This window comes from Cibotium barometz, chromosome 11 (genome assembly GCF_041138505.1).
Source record: "Cibotium barometz isolate CiBa-2024 chromosome 11, ASM4113850v1, whole genome shotgun sequence".
Taxonomy (NCBI): domain Eukaryota; kingdom Viridiplantae; phylum Streptophyta; class Polypodiopsida; order Cyatheales; family Cibotiaceae; genus Cibotium; species Cibotium barometz.
The window spans coordinates 57,202,333-57,227,903 of record NC_141056.1 but is presented as its reverse complement, the minus strand read 5'-3'; the positions used below and the strand labels follow the sequence as shown (position 1 = coordinate 57,227,903).

General features: G+C 46.2%; 1 protein-coding gene across 1 annotated transcript in view; it reads left to right on the top strand.

The window, feature by feature from the left end:
- Positions 1–2,454: 2,454 nt before the first annotated feature.
- LOC147634373 (putative sugar phosphate/phosphate translocator At3g11320) overlaps positions 2,455–25,571 on the top strand; it is a 35,763-nt gene continuing 12,646 nt past the window's right edge. Inside the window, exons 1-3 of the mRNA XM_086805515.1 lie at positions 2,455–3,714; positions 4,699–4,802; positions 4,911–5,139. Of these exons, the coding sequence (XP_086661641.1) occupies positions 3,202–3,714; positions 4,699–4,802; positions 4,911–5,139 (846 nt within the window). The 5' untranslated portion in view covers positions 2,455–3,201. The remainder of the gene's footprint in view (positions 3,715–4,698; positions 4,803–4,910; positions 5,140–25,571) is intronic.

Genomic DNA, 25,571 nt, shown 5'->3' with positions numbered 1-25,571 from the left:
ATCTACTTTAAACTGATTAATTCAAGAATTTACTTAAATGGGGATGGTTAAATCTTGGGGAGGGGGGGGGGGGGGAAAGGAAAAAGAAAGAAAAGAAAATCCAAGGAGTAAATGTCAAGGGCTAGCACACTACTATGAAGTCAAAAAATCAAATTCAAAGCCTTGGATTTAGTAATAGTGATTTACGAAGGGCATGGGTTCAATTTGAACGTAGATTGGGTAACAATGGATTTCCATGTTTATGACCCAAGCTATGTTATGCATATACACTCTTTTTCTCATAACTATACCTTGGGGATAGTGGCTTTATCAATATTACCCCTTGTAATTTGTATGATTTCCTTACGATTGCAATATGTGAGATGAAAGAAGAGGACAAAACATCTCAAGTTCTTTTTGTGAGTGCCTTAATGACGTGATGGTGTCAAATGGATTTGAGAAGGAAGACACTTCTTTGGTTTCTTTTCGGTTTTATGGTAGACAAAGCACAAATGTTGATTAGAATGCAATCTAGTGTGTGTATAATAGTGGAGATGAGATGGAAGGTCAAGAGCATTAATGCCTTTCCCATTGGGAACAAAGCCTCAATCAAACAATAAAGTACACTGTTAAGGCTCAACATAAGAGCATTCATGCCTTTCCCACTACAGAGAGAGAGAGAGAGAGAGAGAGAGAGAGAGAGAGAGAGAGAGAGAGAGAGATTTCCCTTGTTCTTGTGTGATTTAACAAATGAAAATAATTTAGACTAAATACTCAGAACTCCCCCAATTGCAATACCAAGTCTAGGAATATTCTTTAATGTGCATTTATGCTCAACATTGAAAAGCTTAAGTTACAATGTTAGAACGCTTACGTAGCACAAAACCTTTTTTTTTTAAATTTCAAAATTAGCCAAAGAATAACATAGAGAATTGAAATGTTGTAGAGTTTCTATTTGATTGTATTATTGTATTTGAGATAGTTGTTATGACTATTCTTTAGGGTATAAGTTTAGAACAACAACATAGTTAAACTCCAAATTGATACATTACTTTTTATATACAATAAATAACACCTTTAAAAGGTGAATAAAAATCAAATATTGAGATTCAATGCTTAATTTGAGAAGAATGTTTCTACATTAGGATTGTATGAAGATTCCACACTTACTATGATATGTCGTCACATGACATGGATTGGAGTGTATGCACTTATTATTTGAAGAATAAGAAGCCAATGTTGATGAAATCAAGGTTCACATGTTCAAAAAAGTTTGATGGCACATTCGTGGTGTGAGACATTTGCAAATTTCACAAATCTACACACTCTTGTGTTGAAAAAACAGTCTATCTATGTTTATTTTACATATACAATGTAGTTGTCTTGCTTTGGTTATTGCATAGGTGGATGACCACTAAGAAGAGAGATAATGCTTCATAGGTGATGATTATCCAATTTTCAATGTATTCAACTTTCAAGACATTTTTTCCATGCATTTATGGAAGGCATATGATTGAGTATTGACCCTCTCAAACACAACAAAGGTAGTCACATTCAAACATATCATTCTCTCATACACATAGTCAACCGAATTCAAGACCTTACATGGATTAAGTCCTTATTCAATTGTTATCCTTCTTCTCATGTTTATTTATAGTTCACATGCACACGCGTTGGGAAATTTGAGACGAGTAATCACTCCCTCCTGCCCGTATCCAATGCTTTGGCCATGTGTACTCTTTACGTGCAATTGTCCTCTACTTTTCATACCTTTTATGCACTGACATTACATGAGGTTTCATAAGCCATCTAATGTTACTATATGCCCACATATTCCTAGCTATGATCTACACATCCTTCTCTTAAAAGGAACGAACAACTTATTGCAAAACCTTTGAAAGATGAGCTCAAATGTGGGATATAATATCACACCTTAGCCCTTAGTAGTGAAATGTTTCTTGGCTTTGGGACCTCACACTCATGCAAATAGTCACATGGGTGCATGCATGTGCTTAAGCGATGCATACATGCAAGCACACGTGTGCATTTGCCTACTTTTGTATTTGTACAAGAGGACTTGATTTGTGTGTGTGTGGTGTGTTGGCATACGAGTGATTCTAGGTCCAAGTCCCATTTCATGCACCTCAAAGGTCATATTGGCTTGTCTATGACATTAGAAGACTCATCTCATCCTCTCTCTCTCGTATGATAACACAATCATACTTGTTGCATGATCACGTGGGTTGGTGAGCTCTCCATATGATGATATGGGATTTGTGTACTTTTAGAGGGGTTTTTTAATGATGGAGGCCAATATAGCTTAGAGCGATGGGCATGTGTTCATACTCTCTCTGTCTCTCTCTCTCTCTCTCTCACACACACGCACACGCGCACACGACACATTCTCTCTCTCTCTCTCACACGACACATTCTCTCTCTCTCACACACACGACACACATTTTCCCTCACACACAGACACGAGTCACTCTCTCACACAGCGCACGTGTGCTTCTAGCATTTTTGGAGAGAGATGCAGGAGGCGATACTCGAGCGTTCTGCGGCGGAGCTGGAGTGGGTGAACACGCTCTTTGTCCCCATCTCTCCCAAGCTACAGCGCACCATCTGTCATCTACCTCTGCCCACGTCCCATGTAGAAAATGTGGCTCTTTGAATGAATCACAACGGAAACGGTCCAAGCCCGCCGGCCCACCCACACAACAGCGGCAACACACCACCCCCACTCATGCGCTATTCCCTTCTTGCGGATCTTCACGCAGATCCCATTCCTCCGTTTCTTCTTGCTCACACCACGCCCGACGGTTTTGCTTTTGCATCAGATCTGCACCGCTTCATCCTTTCTATTAAACTCAACCGTGAACCGCAGCAGTTTGACTCAGGAAGGCACTTATTGAGTAGCTGGCCTTCAACAGGCAGTTGGGTCTGAATGGTCGCAAGGAACGCTAAATTTCAATCGCAGCAGCTAAAAACCTAGTGCGGAGACCCCAATCTTGAATCGCAGTTGGCTTGAAACAAAACCTAACTCTAATTGCTTCCCCTGCCCCGACAAAACCCTAACCCTGTTTGCATCCGCCGACCTGAGTAAACCATAACCCTAGCCCTAATTGCTTTCCTGAGCAAGTCCTAAAGCTAACTTGTAGTGCGGCGCGGAGAGGGGAATCTCTATCCTAATTTCCTTCTGGCCCTAGCGGGCCTCTCATCGCGATGTTGATGGGGAAGGACAAGAAAGGTGCAAGCAATGGCAGTCTGCCGCACGGGCTGCCATCGCCGGGTGGCAGCAAACCTTCGGGGAAGCTGTTCACGGTAGGTTTAATAGGGTCATGGTATTTCTGCAACATTGGGGTCCTCCTGCTCAACAAGTATTTGCTGTCCAACTACGGCTTCAAGTTCCCCATCTTCCTCACCATGTGCCACATGACGGCCTGCGCTCTGCTGAGCTACATCGCCATAGCCTGGCTAAAGATGGTGCCCATGCAATCCATCCGATCGCGCGTGCAGTTTTTCAAGATCTCAGCCCTGAGCGTTGTCTTCTGCGCATCTGTGGTGAGCGGCAACATCTCTCTTCGGTACCTGCCTGTCTCCTTCAACCAGGCCGTCGGTGCCACCACCCCCTTCTTCACTGCAGTCTTCGCTTACCTCATGACCTTCAAGAGGGAGGCTTGGCTCACCTACGCAACCTTGGTGCCTGTGGTGACCGGTGTTGTCATTGCTAGTGGGGTAGGTCCTCTCTCCATTTTCAATACATATTGTTTTACTGAGAAAAGTTGGTTTAATGGGAGTTCAAAATCAAAAGCAAAACCATATGCTCATGGGCAAGCTCTTTTCACTGATTTACTTGGTAATCATTTCAAAAGTTTATCTGGTAATTTTTGAGATTAGAGCTCAATACATGATAATTTGTAACTGAGTAAAGGTTTGATGCATTATATGACGGTTTTTTTTTGGGGTAGGCTGTAACTATTGAGATCAGAGTTAGTAAACAAATCCATATGCTAATGGGCACTTCTGGTTGTATGCCACTGGGGTATCCCACTATCAAGATTGGAATGAAAGCTAATGCTGCAATGCTTGTGAGCGCTGTACTTCTGCTACCACTTTTAATAAATTTGTTCACTCAAACTTCATGGATTGATTTATGGCACTAGTGTGAGCTGGCTTCATATGAGATTAGAACTGAAATCCAAGAGATTCATATTGTAATGGCCGAGTCATACACATTAGGGTTTACTGATTTATGAGTTCCGTGGATGTACAGGCTGTTTGCTGAATCATATCAGCAAACTTATGTTTTGACAAACAAATCCCATGAATATTTGAGGTGTTTGTTATTACTGAAGGATGGGCTATCTTAGACTTTGACATGTATGTCTAGATTGTTGAACATGTATATGGATACAGCGTAAGCATGGGGTGGGTTTATTATAACATTACATATGAGCTGTGAATGTGGATTTTTGTTTGTGTATGATGGCTTATAATTATCTAGGTTCTTTTGGGCTTCACTTAAGTGCGCTTAAACTCTTGGATTCATTGGATTTGTGCAGTAACAGGCCCTTTGCCTGGATATGCAAGTCTATTTTTGACAGATTATGTGGGTTTAGTGCGCTCACAATCTCTTTGACTTTGGCAGTCTGTATAGGGATGGTTTTGGTCAGATTGCATCTCAACTGTAACATCAAACTATGATTCTGTTTGGAACAGGGTGAGCCCAGCTTTCATCTCTATGGCTTCATCATGTGTGTTGCTGCTACTGCTGCTCGAGCGTTCAAGTCAGTCTTGCAAGGCATTTTATTGTCTTCCGAAGGGTGAGCAGGATACCTTTGTGATTGCAGTTTTTGTATTGTCTACAATCCAAGTACTTTGTACCTAGGTGTTGATAGCTCTAATGATTATTTGATCTGTTCTCGTGACAGAGAAAAGTTGAACTCCATGAATTTGCTTCTGTACATGGCACCGATTGCAGTAGTTGTGCTACTGCCTGCAACTCTTTTAATGGAGCCTAATGTGCTGGGGATTACAGTTGCTTTGGCTAGGCAAGATTCAGGAATAGTTTTGTATCTTGTCATCAATTCGACAATGGCTTACTTTGTGAACTTGACCAATTTTCTAGTTACCAAGCACACAAGTGCCTTGACACTTCAGGTCAGTTGTAAGCAGTAACTTCAGTTTTGGCGAGCTTGTTATACACAGTTAGGATCATGTCTGTTTTTCCTTTCTCTTGTTGTCTGTTCCTGATTACTTGTACCAGAGTTTCTTGTTGTAACTTGCACTGGTTTCTCAGTGTCTGCTTTGTTTTTCTTGTTTTTTTTTGTTGGTTGTCATCACTTTTTGCCTTGCTCAATAGAGCCAGTTGAAGCCATATGTAGGATGCTTCTGGCCAACCTAGTACACCTGAAATGAGGATTTTAGGAAAAGGGCTTGCGGTTTTGCTTCATGTGACGCTTCTCTTCTTTGCCAACTTTGTATACGTGCCCTATGGTGTATTAGAAGCCAGTTATACTATTACTGTGTCTTATATTGCAGATATGTACTTTTGGCTTGTTTTATGTGGCCTTGACAACCATGTAAACTTAACCTTTATTTATGGCCAGACACGTGTGTATCCATAAAGTAGTGTCTTTGCACAGGTTTTTCTACACTGTAATGTCCTCCTATGAGACAAGATCTAACAATATGGCTTTAAGAAACCTCTCATTTCATATCTTGTTGTGTAGGATTTGTGTCACTTAAGACCTACCTCAGCTGACATGTGCGTCACCACCGTGTGCGCCACGTGGACATGCTTAAGGGTGAAATTAGAGGCCAGATAGGCACCAATCAGAAGTCCTAGGAGACACTCCAAGGGCATGAGCTTAAGTGTGGAGCCTGTTGGCAAGTTGACAGTTAGCCAGTTGGAAAGTACCTTTATTGGGCTGTGCTCTGGCCAACCAGCAGGATAGGCGACCTATGTACCAGCCCTATATCAGCCAACCAGCCCTACAGATGCATATAAATGGGCGGCTCAGAAGCAGATGAAGACACCCAAGGATTGAGTGCCAGTTCTGTGAAGTCAACTCTTGTGGCGGAGGGAGCTGAGATGATTGTTAGAACTAGCAAGAGTGTGCATTAAGGTAAAGAGGTTATTACACAATAATGGCTGATAAACGTGTCTTAGTGTGCATCTTTATAGGCCTGGAGATGCAGGGCTGCCATGACTAGGCCGCATTCGTCCACGTTCATAGTCGATGCCACCATCTGTGGTGTAGACTCTGTTAGCATGACTTTCATCATTTTCATCTCCTGTGTTGTGAGAGTAGCAAGATGGCTGACTCGTCGGCTGCTGACTCTTGAGCTTCTGCCTAGCCTATTTATAGGCACTGTCCCCCATCATTCCGATAGATCAGTTTTGAGTGTTTTCCACCCCTGCCTGCTACACACGGAGCCCACTCCCAGCCTCAGGCAGTTGTATTCAGCTTCTCTCTCTCTCTCTCTCTCTCTCTCTCTCTCTCTCTCTCTCTCAGTATAAGCGTTTCACTTCTTTTGTGCATCTGTTTCTGCTGTCCTCTGACATGGGATCAGAGCTGATGCAGTAGATCCTGGACACGCTTCACACCTTCAATTTTCAGCCTGTTTTGCTGCTGTTCGGGGCCTGTTTTCAGCGAGGAGGAGCCTTAAACATTGGCGTTTTCTGACTTGCACTTGCTTGGGAGGTCCTTGCTGATTTGCCAACATGTGATTGCTGATTTTCACAGTTGCATTGCTGAGTTCCAGCCTTGTACTGGTGTTTTCGAGCCATCTTTGTGTCAGAAACCTCTCCTACACCTGAATTTCCAGCAAACAATTGCTTCATAGGGGGGACAATGTCTTCTCTGGAGTTCAAACTGCCATCTTTACCCATTTTCCCTGAAGGACAGCATCTGAATGGGACAAACTTCGGCGTTTGGAAGGTGAAGATTGAGTCTATTCTCGAGACTTATAATTGATTTTGGCAGAGATTCTTACAACTCCTCGACTGAATCCGGCTGAAGCAGATCTCAACGAGGAGGAGGAGGAAGACTGAAAGAAGGAAAGCTATCATATGGGACAAGAGCAACGCTCGGGCTTGTTCTTTCCTCTTTCTCAATTGCAAAAACGCAGTCCTCTCCCACATCAAACATGAGATGTGGGCCTCTTCCATTTGGACGCGTCTCGGAGATCTCTATGACCGTCGGCCTCCCATGAAGGGAGCTTCTCTTGTGGTACAACTCAACAAATTGGACTCTTCAAAATCCAAGACCATGAGGGAGCATATTAACAAAATGTAGGCTCTTTGGGATGAGATTTTCTCCTCTGGAAAAGAAATCGGCTCGGAGGATATGGCATTGCTGCTTCTTAGTCAGCTTCCTGCATCCTTCGACAACTTCTACTCCTCTTTGATCACTTCCAGACGGATGATAGAACTCAAGTGGGAAGAGGTCGTCTTCATGGTACTTGACGAGGAGAGCCGGAATGCCTCCACCTAGTCCGACAAAGGGGATCAAGCTTTTCACAGGCCAAAATGTGTCGCGATGTATCAGAAACAATAAATGCCAATGGCTGACCATGTACCACAAACGGAAAGAATTGTTCGAAAGGACGAATACCAATCGAAACAAGTGACCAAAAACTCTTGGTAACGGTCGGCTCTGAGAACTTGGAAGATGACTGCTTCTTATTGCTCCATAAAATTGCTCCTGGGCCTAACGTAGATCTCCTCGTGTCCGGATCTCCTCCCCAAATTGAGTCACTCCATCCGTGGAGTCGGACTCCATCCAACAATCCCCCTCCTGTGTACAAGAGTCCCTGATCCTTCGCATGCCGCAGAAACCACAGGAAACGCAATCCTGCCTCCCAAAGAGTCATCCGCAACCATGAGCTCAATTGCCTCATCAGGAAGCTCCCGCCCAATCTGGTGTCCATCAACCAGATCAATGAACCATACAGCTTCTGAGTCACAGAGACATCACATCACACTGCTCACAAGGATCAATACCTGTTACGGTGCACAAACAAGTCCTGGAAACCTGATGAAACCTGTCAACCACCCCCTCTGAATTTGGAACCACAAACCACCTCCTTTTGCAAGTAATCACCTGCCACCGACGTGGCTTTCCGAAAGGTCCCCGTGGAAAGAACATCCACATCTACTGGAGGTTCTATGTCCCGAACACTACGAGACATCAGAGCATAAGTGACCTGTTCAGTTTCCTCTGACTCACGAACACAAGAACTACCAACATCAGTTCTGGAAAGTTCCTGCCAACTGCTGCCTTCTACTGGCAAGCTATCCACCTTCTGGTCCCGGAAAGCCCGCACCTGCAGCGTATCCACACTTAAGTGGCCATTACCAGACTGCCACTTATCACAAACCTGAGGACTTGGGAGAGAGAGTGCTGAAAGCTTGTAAACTCCATTCTCCACTCCGCCTTCCCAAACCACTTGGCCTGCTGCTTTATCCCGGATAGCAACAAAATGCTCATCAAACTCCACCCGTACGCCAGTCTTGCAAACCTAATGCACTGACAACAGATGAAAACCAAGTGCCGGAACATACAACACCTGGGAGGAATGCTTCCCCCCTCTGCCATCGGGAACTATCTCCATCCTGCCCTCACTGTGAACTGGGATATAGTGGATGTATCACCAGTAAGTATATGACCAGAACACCTGCAGAGATCCTGTAAACCGGAACGGGAAGGAGTCATGTGCCTGGAAGCACCACTATCGAGAATCCACTCCCGAGTATCCGTTGCGGAGAGTCCTCCAATCTCCTCCCTGCCTGAAGAAAATAAAACATCGGTGTCCATCACCTCCAGGTGCACAAAAGCCGGAGTCTTCATGATTGCTACTGAGGAATCTTCACCCTTCTCGGTCTTCCGCTTGGGACACTGCCTCCAATAGTGGCCTTTCTCGCCACAATCATTACAGGTCCTCTCTGCCTTCAGTTTCTCGCGGTCAGCGTCGGACTTCTTCTCAGAAGACTTCTCCGATGAAGCCTTCCCTTTGCCCGAGTTACGGTCTTTCGACCATTGGCCAGTTAAGGCCTCCGAACCTCCACCTTGAGGAGGGTTCGTGAATCGTTCCTCCTGGTCCAAGACCATGGGCACAAGCTCCTCACACGTGATGGTGCTAAGCCTGCCACTGGTAATCAAAGACGAGTAAAATGCTGAGTACGAAGAGGGCAAGTGTGACAGCAACGTTATGGCCATGTCCTCTGACGATATCTCCTTCCCAGCCTGAAGAACTTCCTGCTGAAGAGCCTGTAGCTTGTTAATATGCTCCCGCATCGTCGACGACTTTGCAGGGCTCATAACCCGCATCTGTACTTCCAAGGAAATCCTCTTCATGGGCGATACCCTGTTGTAAAGTGAGGCCAAATGCTGCCATATACCTCTGGCCAGTGTCATGTGCTTTACATGATTAATTACCTGTGGTGTGCAGTTGAGAAAGATAAACGAACGGACCCTGGTGTTGACACGATCCCACATCTGTGTCTGAGCCTCCCGGTCCTTTCGGGTTGACGGTAACTCCCCTTCCTCTACTTCCGCCCGTGGAATACCAATGACGACAAAATCAGCGAGGTCGTAAGACTCCAGAACAGATACCATCATAACCTTCCATATGCCGTAGTTGCTCCCGTCCAACTGACAGTCCATCGGGAACGTGGGGAGTGTTGGGATCTTCACATGTCTCTCGGCCATCTCAAACAGATCTGCCATAGCGGGGATGTACTCTGAAAAGGGTGGGTGGGTGGGAACAAAGAAGAACTAAAACCTGCAAGTGGCTGTCCAGCAAATCAGCCCGCCGTCCTCTTGCTTCTCCTCTTCCCGAACAGTCCAAAACAGTCCACCAATTAGCCACAAAACAGTCCCCCTCTTGCTCACACAAATCCCAAGACCTATCTAGAGCCTAGGGCTCTGATACCATGTCAAAATACGCAGCGCAGATGATGACCAGATCTGGGAACACAAGAGCAAAAAAAACGCATGCAGAAAAACAGCACAAGAGAGAGAGAGATGTAGGCGTGTAACTGTGCTCTGATATACACAAGAAGATCCCGAATATGATACAATGAGTGGTATGGGGGTGGGGGCCTATTTATATGCCCCCACATGTGCAGTCGGCTTGCTGTAGGCAGCCGACTGGACACAAGAAGCCTCACGACTGGATAAACACAGTCGGCCAGCATTGGGTCGGCCAGCAGCAGGAGAGTCCCACGACTCATGAGGTGCAGTCGGCTATCTCACAGATGCAGTCGGCCAGGCTCAGGGTCCACCTGCCACTACAGGGCTGCCTCCCAAGCCACAGAAAAAATGGGAAAAATAGGGGAAAAATGCGAGGAGTGAGGAAAAATGATAAAACACCTGATAAGGGCGGGCACACCCACAACAAAGGCCGTGGTGTATAAAACTGGACAGGAGATGACTTCTAACAGCTCCTGCTCCATGTGCTCTGCACTCCTGTGCCCCATTTGTCGGAGTGTGTCCACGCTATCAACAACGGACCAAAAAGCACATGTCTGCCCACAACATATCACACTCTAGCTCGCCAATCAGCCTGCCCCTAGCGTGCACATGACAGCCTCTCGCCGACAGAGCTACTTGGGTACATCTTGAGGAGCTTTCTTCTACTATTGTTCCAGAGATTTCTCTTAGCTTTTACACCTATGGAGTGGATTGTGGATAGTGGTGCTACAAAGCACATGACTTCTCGACAGGACTTGATGAGTGATCTAAAGAAACGTCTTGGGAATGTCACCATCGATGACAAATCCGCCATCCCTATTTGTGGTGAAGGCGCATGTCCTTATTCCTGACGGGCATGGAGGAAAGTTTACTTCTTCTATTCTTTTTTTTTTCCCGGGAAAAAGATCCTTCTATTAGTTACTAAAAAAACAACCCCGTAGGGCTAGATACAAACTCGCCTTGTGTATGGGGTGGGAATCAAATGATCATAAGGGAAGATACATTTCTCCTCCGGCTGGCTCCTCTATGAGGAGAAGGCTATCTCATATGGGGGGGGGGGGGGGGGGGGGGGGGGGGGACAACCACACAGGTGGTTTGTAATACCAAGTGGGGTCACCACCTCGATCTGTGAGAAAAGGGCCGGGCCTCTAGAGTCTCAAGAAAGCTTCCCACTGCTTCCGCATGCGGTCAAAACCTCCTTGTAACTTCCCCCGTTGACTGCGGAGGGTATGAATGATATCGAGCCAAATGCTCCTAATGGACTCAACAGACGGAGTGTGGGTACCCTTGATGGCCTCATTGCATCTAGCGCGCCAAATGTGCTAGGCTGCAATGCTATTGCAAATCTCCCACCTTTGGCATGAGCTTGGTCGCTAGTGGTCTGTAGATGAGGCTCTAACTAGAACTGTCGAAATGCGGTGGTGAGAGAGCTGAAGGGCTAGCCCTCCCCCATCCTCCTTGTAAGCCCTGACCACCTCAGCCTCTGTGGCCCAAGCGACAGTGCCCCATGTAATGATCCGGGTCGAGGTCGTGTCCATAGTGAAGATGCAGAGAATCCGCTACCAAATCTGCTGAGCCTTTGGGCAATCTGCCACTCAAGCTGTTACATGCAGAAGCTCTGAGAGTCTTCTTTCAGCCCTAAACACCATCTAGAACATGCTGATGCAGAGAGAGAGAGAGAGAGAGAGAGAGAGAGAGAGAGAGAGAGAGAGAGAGAGAGAGAGAGAGAGAGAGAGAGTTATATTAACGTCCACAGGAGGCCGAATCCGACCTATGGGACAGATCAGGTACATCCATTTACATTCCACTCTGGGTATCGATGCCAAAGAGGCATAAAACTGGAAGAGAGAGAGAGAGAGAGAGAGAGAGAGAGAGAGAGAGAGAGAGAGAGAGAGAGCTGGAAATTCAGTATTTCATATGGTACAAAAAGGTACATAATCCCTTGCAGCCATGGGCTGCCTTCTAGAAAAGGTAGAAAACCCTAACCCTAGTCCTATGTGTAGACCCAACTCAAAAGGAGTTGAATGAAATAAACAATGAGCAAACATGCTTTGGACAGCTGGAGATCTGGCCGACTGCTGGTTGGCCAGCCACCTGGACGCAAACATAATTAAAGCAGATCTCGACGTCTGATGCAGCCCACACAGCCATATCTTGTTCTCCATGCAGTCGACAGGTCCTTGAGTCCACTCCAGTCCATCCCTTGCCTAAACTTGCACTCCAATGCTCCAAAATATGTGGTTCTAGTGAGTCTTTATCATGTTGCTGTTAGAAGTCATCTCCTATCTAGTTTTATACACCAGGGCCTTTGTTGTGGGTGTGCCCGCCCTTATGAGGTGTTTTTGTCACAAACCCCTATATTCTAGGGACATGCAGATGCGTGTCAGGCCTAGAAACATGCGGATGCATGTATGGATTATACCTGGGCATGTGTATGGATCATATGAGTGGATGCATATGAGTCCAAGGACATGGCAGGACATTTGTGGACTTTCGGGCGGTGCCCGTGTGGATTCCGGCCATGCACACATGGTGTGTTATGATGGCAGGCGGAATATTTTCAGGCGTGTGTATGGATCATATGAGTGGATGCATATGAGTCCAAGGACATGGCAGGACATTTGTGGACTTTCGGGCGGTGCCCGTGTGGATTCCGGCCATGCACACATGGTGTGTTATGATGGCAGGCGGAATATTTTCAAGTAGCAGAAATGCTTATGGAACTCCAGGTTATCTATGCCTGCGAGTGATTGTTTTATCTTGTTACTTGAGCCCACCTCTCATCCAAGGTGTGTGGTCAGAGTACCAACACGGAGTGCAAGTGGTAAAGTGGACATGACGGGACTTATGTCTATGCCAAGGGTCATGTGGACCGATGTCTTGTTGGCAGGAGACTTATTTTGTCTCGCCCATTTACTTGGGACATGGATTATGATATCTGGACTTATGGGACTGATTTGTCTCGCCCATTTATCTTGGGACATGATTATGATATCTGGACTTATGGGACTGTTTTTGTCTCGCCCATTTATCTTGGGACATGATTTTGATATTGGTATTATGGAGACTTATATAGTCTCGCCCATTTCTTTGGGACATGGAATCTTCAGTTATATTGGATTTTTGAGATTGTCTCGTCTCGCCCAATCGATGGGACATGATTATATCTTGAATATATGGCTTGAAGCTTAAAGTTGCGGACAACTTTTAAGAAGTTGGGGAGGATGTCACCAACCTGGACATTTCCCAGTCTGAAAGGGGTTTGGTGGACTCCAGGATGTTTAAATATTTGGAAAGTACAAGCTTTGGGAATGGGGGATTATCCTAGAATACAAAGGACCACACTCCTAAAATTTAGGAGAGTTGCTATTTTTGGCCCGACTCCGATGGAAATTCTGTTCGCGTCATTACATCTGGAATTGAGCAGATACCAAGAGTTGGCAAAGTGCCTATGACAGAATGTCTACCAGTTGGGATATTTTTAGAGGTAAAGATTATGGAAGGACCCATGTCTTAGATTGGGACATGTGGCAAGAAAGTGGACCAAAGTGAGACAAGTGGCCTGACACTTGTTAGAAAGTGGATCAAAGTGAGACAAGTGGCCTCACACTTGTCACTTCAGCTATTGTGTGGCTCTCCACTTGTCATCGTAACCTTCTCTTGCCATTTTAGCTCATGGGAGGCCCAAATCTATAAATTGGAGCCCTCTCTCTTCATTAGTGGAGGCTCTCTTGCTGCACACTAGCCTCTACCACCGTTGAAGGCTGCCCTAATGATGGCTACTCTCTTTCTCTCTCTCTTGAAGGCTGCCCATGAAGAATACCGGCTGTTGGGGATTGTTTTGGAGGCTTCCATCGCGAAGAAATACTGAAGGCAAGGGTATTCAATCATTTATTATGATTTCTAGCCTTGTACCAGCATTTGTACTTGCTGTACCAGCCATCGTTCCGACTGTACCAACCACTGTACCTGCTGTACTAGCCCTTGTACTAGTTGTACCAGCTTCTGTACTTGCTGTACCACCCATTGTACCGGTTGTACCAGCTTTTGTACTTGTTGTACTTGCTGTACCAGTCACCGTACCGATTGTACCAGCCACTGTACCTGCTGTACCGGCTGAATGGAGAGTTGTACTTGCTGTAACCTCTCTATTGCATGAAGACCCGTGGTTTTTAGGGAAGAATCAGTACCCACATGGAGGTATATGGATTATATTGTTGGCTCGGCATTTCTACAGCCTATGTTCCGGCTTGGTAGCCTTGTGTTGGGCTGTGTTATGGTATTTGTATAGGGATAATCCGGCATCTCCCGTGGGGAGAGTAAGGCCCTCAAAGCTTGTACATGATATTATTCTCCTTGGGTAATAAAATACTCCAAGGGGGGGGTCGGCCCATTCCGACCTCTATGCGGTGTCACACGTGCAAGCTCCATTTTCAGCATTTGTGGATGTTTTGTCCAGCTTTTATGTTTTATGCAAAGTGATGATGGATATGTGTTAAGGCTATGGCCATGTTTAAGTGTTTTAATATCCATTGATGGTATCAACAAGTGTGTCAAAGGCCCTAGTCCCCCGGGCACTGCCGCCGCGAGTTTCAGTTTTATCATTTTTCCCCACTCTTCGCATTTTCCCCCTATTTTCCCTATTTTTTCTGTGGCTTGGGAGGCAGCCCATTTGCTGGCCGACTGCTGGAACTGGTCCACGACTCCATGTATGAGATGGCCGACTGCTGACAAGCTGGCCGACTGGATGTGTGAGCTGGTCGTGGAGTTTCAGGGCCAGTTGGCTGCCCTACAGCAGGCCGACTGCTGTTGGGGGGCCATATAAATAGACCCCTAGTCCCCTTGCCAGTTTTGTATCAACCCCGGGATCTTCTTGTGTATATAGAGCATAGTTACACGCCTCTATCTCTCTCTCTCTTGTGCTGTATTTTTTTCTGCATGCGTTTTTGCTCTTGTGTTCCCAGATCTGGTCATCATCTCCGCTGCGTATTCTGACATGGTATCAGAGCCCTAGGCTCTAGATAGTTCTTGGGATTTGTGTGAGCAAGAGGGGGACTGCTGTGTTGCTGATTGGTGGACTGTTTTGGGCTGATTGGGAAGAGAAGGTGCAAGAGGAAGGCGGGCTAAGGTGCTGGACAGCCACTTGCAGGTTTTACAGATTTTTTTTCCCACCCACCCACCCTTTTAGAGTACATCTCCGCAATGGCAGATCTGTTTGAGATGGCCGAGAGGCATGTGAAGATCCCGACACTCCCCACGTTCCCGGTGGACCGTCAGTTGGACGGGAGCAACTACGGCATATGGAAGGTTATGATGGAATCTGTTCTGGAGTCTTACGACCTCGTTGATTTCGTCGTTGTTGGTGTTCCACGGCCGGAAGTAGAGGAAGGGGAGTTACCGTCGACCCGAAAGGACCGGGAGGCTCAGACACAGATGTGGGATCGTGTCAACGCCAGGGTCCGTTCGTTTATCTTTCTCAACTGCACACCGCAGATAATCAATCATGTAAAGCATATGACGCTGGCCAGAGGTATATGGCAGCATTTGGCTTCTCTTTACAACAGGGTATCGCCCATGAAGAGGATTTCCTTGGAAGTACAGATGCGGGTTATGAACCTTGCAAAGTCGTCAACGATGCGAGAGCATATTAACAAGCTGCAGGCTCTTCAGTAGGAAGTTCTTCAGGCTGGGAAGGAGATATCGTCAGAGGACATGGCCATCACGTTGCTGTCACATTTGCCCTCTTCGTACTCATCATTTTACTCATCTTTGATTACCAGTGGCAGGCTCAGCACCATCACGTGGGAGGAGCTTGTGCCCATGGTCCTGGACCAGGAGGAACGATTCACGAACCCTCCTCAGGGTGGAGGTTCGGAGGCCTTAACTGGCCAACGGTCGAAAGGCTGTAACACGGGCAAGGGAAGGCTTCGTCGGAGAAGTCTTCTGAGAAGAAGTCCGTTATTGACCGCGAGAAACTAAAGGCAGAGAGGACCTGTACTGATTGTGGCGAGAAAGGCCACTATTGGAGGCAGTGTCCCAAGCGGAAGACCGAGAAGGGTGAAGATTCCTCAGCTTCAATCATGAAGACTCCGGCTTTTGTGCACCTGGAGGTGGTGGACACCGCTGTTTCATTTTCTTCAGGCAGGGAGGAGATTGGAGGACTCTCCGCAAAACGGATACTCGGGAGTGGATTCTAGATAGTGGTGCTTCCAGGCACATGACTTCTTCCCGTTCCGGTTTACAGGATCTATGCAGGCTTTTTGGTCACATTCTTACTAGGGATACGTCCACTATCCCAGTTCACAGTGAGGGCAGGATGGAGATAGTTCCCAATGGCAGAGGGGGGAAGCATTCCTCCCAGTTGTTGTATGTTCCGGCACTTGGTTTTCATCTGTTGTCAGTGCATCAGGTTTGCAAGACTGGCGTACGGGTGGAGGTTGATGAGCATTTTGTTGCTCTCCGGGACAAAGCAACAGGCCAAGTGGTTTGGGAAGGCGGAGTGGAGAATGGAGTTTACAAGCTTTCAGCACTCTCTCTCCCAGGTCCTCAGGTTTGTGATGAGTGGCAGTCTGGTAATGGCCACTTAAGTGTGGATACGTTGCAGGTGCAGGCTTTCCGTGAATGGGAGAGTTAGAATTCATGTGGGAGACATACACAGAGAAGCAAGGGAGAGAGAGAGAGAGAGAGTTGTGGGGATAAGTCAACTCATGGGAATGAGTGTGTGACTCCCCTATCACACATGTATATTGCACTAGTACACAGTGTGCACTTAGTATATTAAAAGTACTAAGTGTACTATGTACTATAACTTATGGGCTTGTACACACTATAAGGGTAGGCATAATGCCTTTACCCCAACAACCTCCCACTTAAAGGCAAAGTGCCCTTAAGTAAAGGAAAAGAAAAATCAGCATGTACATGATAATATACAAGGCCATATCAAGGCTGAAACTGGCCTCATCCAATGCCCATCAAGTGTCTGCACAATGAGCAAACCGCTCCGGAGGCAAACTCTTTGTCAATAGATCAGCCGGGTTGTCATCCGTATGAATCTTAACAAGCTGAATTTGCTTGTTCTCTATCACCTCTCTGATGAAGTGATACTTCACATCCACATGCTTCGTCTTTGCATGAAAGACAGGGTTCTTTGCCAACTGGATGGCACTCTGACTGTCACAATGCAACAATGGAATATCCCTTGTATAGCCCAAATCAACCACTAACCGAGGTAGCCATAATGCCTCCTTGCAAGCCTCTGTGGCTGCAATATACTCGGCCTCTGTAGTAGAGTGCACTTCTCCATCCTGGATATCCATGACACAGCACCTCCTGTGAATGTAAACACATAACCGGTAGTAGACTTCCGGTTATCTAGATGACCGGCATAATCCGAATCCGTGTAACCATGCACTAATGCATCCTGTTTGCCAAAACAAATGCACATATCCTGTGTGCCCTTCAGGTATCTCATGACACCTTTCACTGCTTCCCAATGCTTCTTGCCAGGGTTGGCCATGTATCTAGAAACCACTCCCACTGCAAATGCAATGTCCGGCCTAGTAGCAACCATGGCATACATGAGACTGCCACAAGCTGAAGCATACGGAATCTTGGCCATATCAGCCCTGCCACTATCTGACTGTGGGCTGTCCATAGCACTGAGTTTCACATATGGAGGCAAAGGAGTACTAGTCTTCTTCCCCCCGTCCATATTGAACCTCTGCAAAACTTTGCCAATGTATTCCTTCTGAGACAAATACAACACATGCTGATTTCTGTCCCGAAGTATCCGCATACCCAAAATGTGATTTGCATCACCCAAATCCTTCATATCAAAGGTTTGATGCAGCCTCTGCTTCAAGGCATCCATCTCCTTACGAGATTTCCCGGCAATCAACATACAAGATGAGGATCAATAGACTGCCATCCAAAGCTTTCTTGGTGTACAAGCAGTGATCTATGTCACTTCTCCTGAAATCCTGTGATTTCATGAATGTATCAAATTTATGATACCATTCCCTTGGTGCCTGTTTGAGCCCATAAAGACTCTTTTTCAGCTTGCATACAAGCTTCTCCTTTCCACTTACTGCATAACCCTCTGGTTGTTGCATATATATCTCCTCATGGAGATCACCGTGAAGAAAAGCAGTCTTCACATCCATCTGAATCAAGTCCAGATCATCATGAGCAACCAAAGCTAATACAGCTCTAAGTGTGGTCATTTTGACCACTGGAGAGAAGATCTCAAAGTCCACACCATATTCCTGCTTGAAGCCCTTAGCCACTAACCTGGCTTTGTATCTTGGCTTTGCATCAGGTGCAACTTTGAGCCTGTAAACCCATTTGCAAGGCAAAACCTTCTTGCCTGCAGGCAAATGCACCAACTTCCATGTTCCATTTTTGTGCAGAGAATCCATCTCTGACTTCATGGCACGCTCCAAAAGAGCCTTGTCTGCCCTCTGTAAAGCCTCCTTATAACATGAGGGCTCCCCACAGTGAGTAAGCATCAAGTAGTCAACCCCTGGAACAAACCTGTCAGGGGCTCTGGAGGGTCTTGTGGACCTCCGTACCCAATGACCATCATTTGCAGGTTGCTGTCCAGCCTGCATATCACCTATTGGTGGCTCCTGTTCCATGGCATAAGGCTGAAAAATCATGCCCGGTATCTCCTCTAACTGTGGTATATCCATAGGGATATCTTCTGCCATCTTTGGCTGTCCATTTGGACCATTTTCAGCACCATTTAAGGGCTGGTTTTGCTGCTGTAATGGCTGATTTATAGCCCTTGGTTGTTGTCCATGATGTCCATCATCATCAAAGACGACTCTGCCAGGCTCCTGTTGCCTTGCAGGCTCCTTATACATGCATGTTTCATCAAAAATGACATCATTGCTGCGTATAATCTTTCTATTCACGGGATCCCAAAGTCTATACCCCATTTCACCTTTGTCACCATATCCTAGGAATATGCATTTGTGAGACTTAGGATCAAGTTTGGTGCGCATTTCCCTGCGTATGTGCACGTACGCAACGCAACCAAACACTCTCAAGTGCTTGTATGATGGAGGCTTCCGTGTCCATACTTCCTCTGGCACTTTTCCACCAAGCCTCGTGTTAGGTGACCTATTTATAAGGTGAACGGCTGTCATAACAGCTTCAGCCCAAAAACCATGAGGTAACGCAGCATGTGACAACATAGAACGGACCTTCTCCTGAATGGTCCTGTTCATCCTCTCTGCTGTTCCGTTTTGTGGAGGATCATAAGGAGTAGACAGCTCCCTCTTGATGCCTTTAGCATCACAAAAGTCCTGAAACTGTTTGGACATATACTCTCCACCATTGTCGGAACGCAAAGCCTTCAGTGTTTTGCCAGTTTGATTCTCAACATGAGCAACAAACTTCTGAAACACTGAGAATGTATCACTCTTCAAACGAAGAGGATAAACCCACACCTTGCGTGTGGCATCATCAATAAAAGACACAAAATATTTTGCCCCTCCCAAAGAAAGCTGAGGCATCTCACATACATCAGTATGCACAAGCTCTAACTGAGCATCTTTCTATCCAAGAGCTTTCTTGTGGGGGCACTGCAGTTGCCTGCCATATATACAATGCTCACAAAACTGAAAACTTGAAAACTTTAGAGAAGGCAAGTAACCCAAACGAGACAATTGCTCCATTCCCTTGACACTCATGTGTCCCAACCGGCTATGCCACATAGAGATTTCCGGCAGCTCGGTTGCATTTACATTAGCATGGTGACAAACACCTGCATGCATAAAGTAAAGAGTGTCCACCTTAGAGCCTCTGGCAACAACCAGTGAGCCCTTACTAATTTTCCACTTTCCACGACCAAATGTGGTAACATAATCAGCATCATCAAGTTGTCCAGTAGAAAGCAGATTCTTCTTGATCTCAGGCACATGCCTGACATCATGGAGCATAAGATGTGAGCCATCTGAAAACACAAGCCTCACATCACCTCTGCCAAGAATCTTGCATGCATGGTTATCACCCAAATAAACCACTCCTTCATTGCCAGCAGTATACCTGACAAACAAGTCTCTGCAACCTGTGACATGAAAGGAGGCACCTGAATCAATGATCCATGAGTGCATACCATGACCACCTGTAAGAAGTGAATGGGCATCAAGTGAAGACGTAAATAGGACCTCATCCTCACTGTCATCTGCATGTGAAACATTGATTTCTTCAATCTTGACTCCACTTTTGCCCTTGGGCTTTACATCTTTGGCTTCATCTTTGTCTTTGTCTTTGCCTTTTCCCTTTTCCTTTTGATCATTTTTCCATTTGTAGCATTGCTTTTTGATGTGTCCCTTCTTGCCACAATAATGGCATTCCAAGTCCTTTTTGGAGCGAGACTTGCTCCTTCCCCGTTCTTGGCTTTTACCCCTTTGTTGGGATCTCCCACGTGCATTCATTGCATTGGACTTTCCAATAGAGTTGTTCTTCCTGTTCATCTCTTCTTGAAGAAGAGCACCCTCAACATCTGCATATGACAGCATAGCATTCGAATTGCTAGTGGCTGTCCTGAATGTGTCCCAACTCTCTGGCAAAGTGCATAAGAGAAAAGTGGCTTTGAACTCATCGTCCATTGCCAACTTTTGATTTATAACTTGGCTGACAATACCATTAAACTCATTTAGATGGGCTGTCATAGACGCCCCTTCCTTCATCTGAAGACCTATGAGTTTCTTCAACCAATACACTTTGCTTGAGGCACTTTGCTGGGCATCCCCTTGGCCACATATACATCCAATACATGAAAGCCCCTTGATTTACAGGCACATTGAGTGCTTGCCAGGCATCAACACGTTGCCCAAAGCATCAACTGTGAGTGCCTGCATGCAAATCAGTCCAATCGGCACAAAAGCCCCTTGATTTGCACTGCAATTTGCTGCAATTTTGCCCGAATGTGCGATTTCTCACATCATACAGCATGTATGAGTGCTTAATTGCATAATTACATCAAAAGCCCCAAATTTCGACATCCAATTTTCTGCAAATTGATCCTGATTGTGACCAATGTCACCCAATTTTGCCAATTTTGCTCAGAAATTGAGCAATTCGGCACCTGTACCTGCTCAATTGATTGAATTGATAAGAAATTCCCAAAATTGAAGGCAAATACCTCTTAATTTTTGAATTTCTCTGAGATCTGTAGGCTGAATTTCTGTTGATGCTGTTGCAGAAATCTGATGCAGAAAGGGGGGGGGGGGGAGGGGGGGGGGCGCTGCTTGCTGATGTGCCTGCAGTGCTGTACAGATGGCTGGGCTCGAAAGGCTCCACGCTCGCGTGCCTCCCCTTTGCACTAAGCGTGTATAGACGCCTGGCTGCGCCTGAATGGCTGGGCAGTCCTCGTGGCTGCTGGGCAGCCCACGCTACTGGCTGCCTACGCCCAGCTGCTGGGCAGCAGTTGAAGCAGTCCACGCCTGTTGGCTGGGCAGAGAAAGGCGACCAGATTAGGGTACGACCAGCACCTTCAGAATTCAGCACGACCAGTACGACTGCTCCACTGCTGAGTTAAGCTCAAGGCTCTGATACCAGTTGAATGGGAGAGTTAGAATTCATGTGGGAGACATACACAGAGAAGCAAGGGAGAGAGAGAGAGAGAGTTGTGGGGATAAGTCAACTCATGGGAATGAGTGTGTGACTCCCCTATCACACATGTATATTGCACTAGTACACATAGTGCACTTAGTACATTAAAAGTACTAAGTGTACTATGTACTATAACTTATGGGCTTGTACACACTATAAGGGTGGGCATAATGCCTTTACCCCAACATTCCGGGACCAGATGGTGGATAGCTTGCCAGTAGATGGCAGCAGTTGGCAGGAACTCTCCAGTACTGATGTTGGTAGTTCTTGTGTTCGTTAGTCAGAGAACCTCCTGTGGTTTCGGATGTTCTTTCCACGGGGACCTTTCGGAAAGCCAGGCAGGTGGCAGGTGATTACTTGCAGAAGGAGGTGGTTTCTCCAGGCTTTGTGGTTCCGGATTCAGAGGGGGTGGTTGACAGGTTTCAGAAGGCTTTGCGTGGTCTTCATCAGGTTTCCAGGACTTGTTTTTGCACCGTAACAGGTGTTGATCCTTGTGAGCAGTGTGATGCCTCTTTGACTCAGAAGCAGAATGGTTCATTGATCTGGTTGATCGACACCAGATTGGACGGGAGCTTCCTGATGAGGCAGTTGAGCTCATGGTTGCGGATGACTCTTTGGGAGGCAGGATTGCGTTTTCTGTGGTTTCTGCGGCATGCGAAGGATCATGGACTCATGTACACAGGAGGGGGATTGTTGGATGGAGTCCGACTCCACGGTTGGAGTGACTTAGTTTGGGGAGGAGATCCGAACACGAGGAGATCTACTTCAGGCCCAGGAGCAGTTTTATGGAGCAGTAAGAAGCAGTCATCTTTTGCCTTGTCGAGCACAGAGGCAGAGTACCGGGCTGTTTGTGATGCTGCTTGTGAGGTGGTGACTATGCAGAGGTTGCATTGCAGGTTTGGGCTTCAGGGCCCGAACCTGTGAGCTGGAGTGGAGTTTCAGGGCCAGTCGGCGGCCCTACAGCAGGCCGACTGCTGGTCGTGGAGTTTCAGGGCCCTGAAGCCCAAACCTGTGAGCTGGTCGTGGAGTTTCAGGGCCAGTCGGCTGCCCTACAGCAGGCCAACTACTGTTGGGGGGCCATATAAATAGGCCCCTAGCCCCCTTGCCAGTTTTGTATCAACCCCGGGATCTTCTTGTGTATATAGAGCAGAGTTACACGCCTCTATCTCTCTCTCTCTTGTGCTGTATTTTTTTCTGCATGCGTTTTTGTTCGTGTTCCCAGATCTGGTCATCATCTCCGCTGCGTATTCTGACAGTTGCCTCCAGGATTAGCTCTAAGATTAGGATGTACATGTGTGCACATAACATCCCCCTCTGCTAAACTTGATGCTAAACTTGACGACGGGTTTCCAATCTGCTTCTTCCAGTCCCAAATCCACTCTTAACTCTGAAGAAGATCTATGCATCTGTTCCATCCAGTCCCCATTCCGTTCCTACCCTGTCTCTGAACACCGTCTTGGTCTTCATTCCTGAGAAATGAGTCTGGCACTCTCACTCCACCCCTTGGAGAGGATCATCCTCTCGAGCACCTTCTCATGAGTTTGATGACTATTGTGCAGAGCACGGCATCAAGCGAGAGTTCTCCAACACCGATATGCCTTCAGAGAATGGGGTAGTAGAGCAAAAGAACAAGACTGTTATTGAGATGGCACGGACAATGATGGAGCACCAATCTCTTCCTCATCTGGTGTGGGTCGAGGCTTGTGTCGTGACAGTTCATATCCTCAACTAGTCCCCTACTGTTGTTGTTCCTTCTATGACTCCATATGAGGCTTACTTTGGACGGAAGCCAAATGTCTCTCATTTTCGAGTATTTGGTTGTTCAGTTCACATGCATGTTCCAAAAGATCATAGGGGTAAGTTGGATTCCAAATCCCGTACTCTTATCTTTGTGGGGCACACCACCACTTCCAAAAGCTACTGCCTTTATGATCCTATTGCTAAAAAGATTCTTCTCAACCGTGATGTTGTATTTTCTGAGAGATCATCTTTATGACGTATCCTCTCCTCCGCTCTCTCATGAGCTTCCTGAGGTGGTTATTGAGCTTCCTCCTCCAGTTGTTGCAGATGAGCATGTGGATGAGGATATCATGCTCGATATTGAGTGTCACAAAATTCCTTTATAGCTTCTATTTTTCTATTGTTCATGTATGGCATGTGGAGCCTGACATGACATACATGTATGGTTGGTGTAGCTTGACATGGTGTGTCTGTGTGGCATATGGAGCCTGACATGACAGTACATGTATGGCTGGTGTAGCCTGACATGATAATACATGTGTGGCTGGTGGAGCCTGACATGGTGTACATATATGGCTCATGGAGCTTGACATGATGTAATTCCCTGGGACTAGCTATCTTGGAGATCTTTTGTATTTATGTTCTGGGAAGGTTCCGGAAGGCTCATGAGCCCTGGACATTTTATCGAATACAACTGAGCAGATGGGTGTTTCTTCCAGTCTAGCTGCACTCATGTGTGCATGACTTTGATTTTATCTTTGGATAACTTGTCTTGTTTGCTTGGACAATGCCTGAGATTTTTGCCTGCATTGTCCATGGGCCCCGGGACGCCTGGGCACCTTGTGGACGTGTATGTGGACACCTGTTTGGGACTGATAGGTGGTCTACATGTGTTTTTGCAGGTGGTAAGTATCCCCAAAAACTCAATTTACAGCTTTATGAGTTCACATGCTAATAATTTTTGGTGTAGGTTCACACTCACTGTCACATGCACTCTGCACTCAGTGCATGGTGACAAGATGGCTCATCATCAGTAGTGCAACATCTGTACATTATTAGAACCCAGTAGGATGATATTTGTTGTATGCCGTGACCCCATTGTATATTCTCAGTCCAAGATAAGTCAGGCACGAGCTACGTAGGTCATTCCTCAGCCTTAGCGGGTCAGTCAGTCAATCAAGTCCCTTAACCCACTTGGAGAGAATCATTCATGCATGTAGAGTAAGTAGAAGCCTTAGTGTTTGCAGCAGAAAGCACTCTGCATTTTGCATAACATGCATTCATATGCTTGTGCATCACTTAGAGCATCACAAAAGCCTTAGGAAATTAACTAGGATTTATCTGGTATTTTTTCAATATTTTATAGTATTTAATTAGCATTTAATGCCATTTTTTATGACAGTTTAATAACTTTATGTCGAGTCAGCCAACTTTGACCAACTCTCAACTACTATAAATAGGCAAGCCTTGTGCTTAGTAATTCATTCAGAATCCAGGCGCCTTCTTCCTCAGCCCTAGGAGCATACTCGCCTACAGCCAGCAGTCCCCCCTTCATATCAGGCCTGTGTTTTGCCTCTTCAGCACCCCTGGGCATCAGCGTTCAGCCTACAGAAGTCCACAGTAAATAAACGCAGCAGTACAGTCATTCCCGGCCCAGTTTCCAGCAAGGTCTCCTGCGTTTTCTGCATATACAGCAACTGGCTTGTGCACAGTACCCCCTACAGTCCTGCGTTTCAGTTCTACCTCAGTTCTCAACCTTCCATTCATCATCCACATCTGCCCCAGCCATCTGGTGAAGGTAACACAGCATTCATTCATAGCTTAGAACAGTCCACTATAGTCCCTTCTCAGCCTCAGGTGTGTGCAGCCCTTCCTCATACCCTTGGGAAGAGTGCATAGGCTCGAGATCAGTTCATTGTGGTGTTTCTATAGCCGTGTTCAGATCAGCCAGGCTTCCGATTCTCCGAGATCTTGCGTTTGGCTTATCTACAGTCCACAGTCATTCTCTCTAAAGTAATAAAGCAAATACTATTCCGGCAACGGGATAGGGGCCCCTTCAGTGGGTAATTTGGGACCCAATTTGGTATACATATATATATATATATCTCTCATATCTCTCTAAAGTTTGAAGCATTAAAGTGGATTGCTAAACTCGCAATACTCAGGATACAGAAGACGGTGTGAGCATTTGTGTGACAGGATTTCCAATACGAAGACTTCCGCTGCATGTTACATTGGTATCAGATTCAG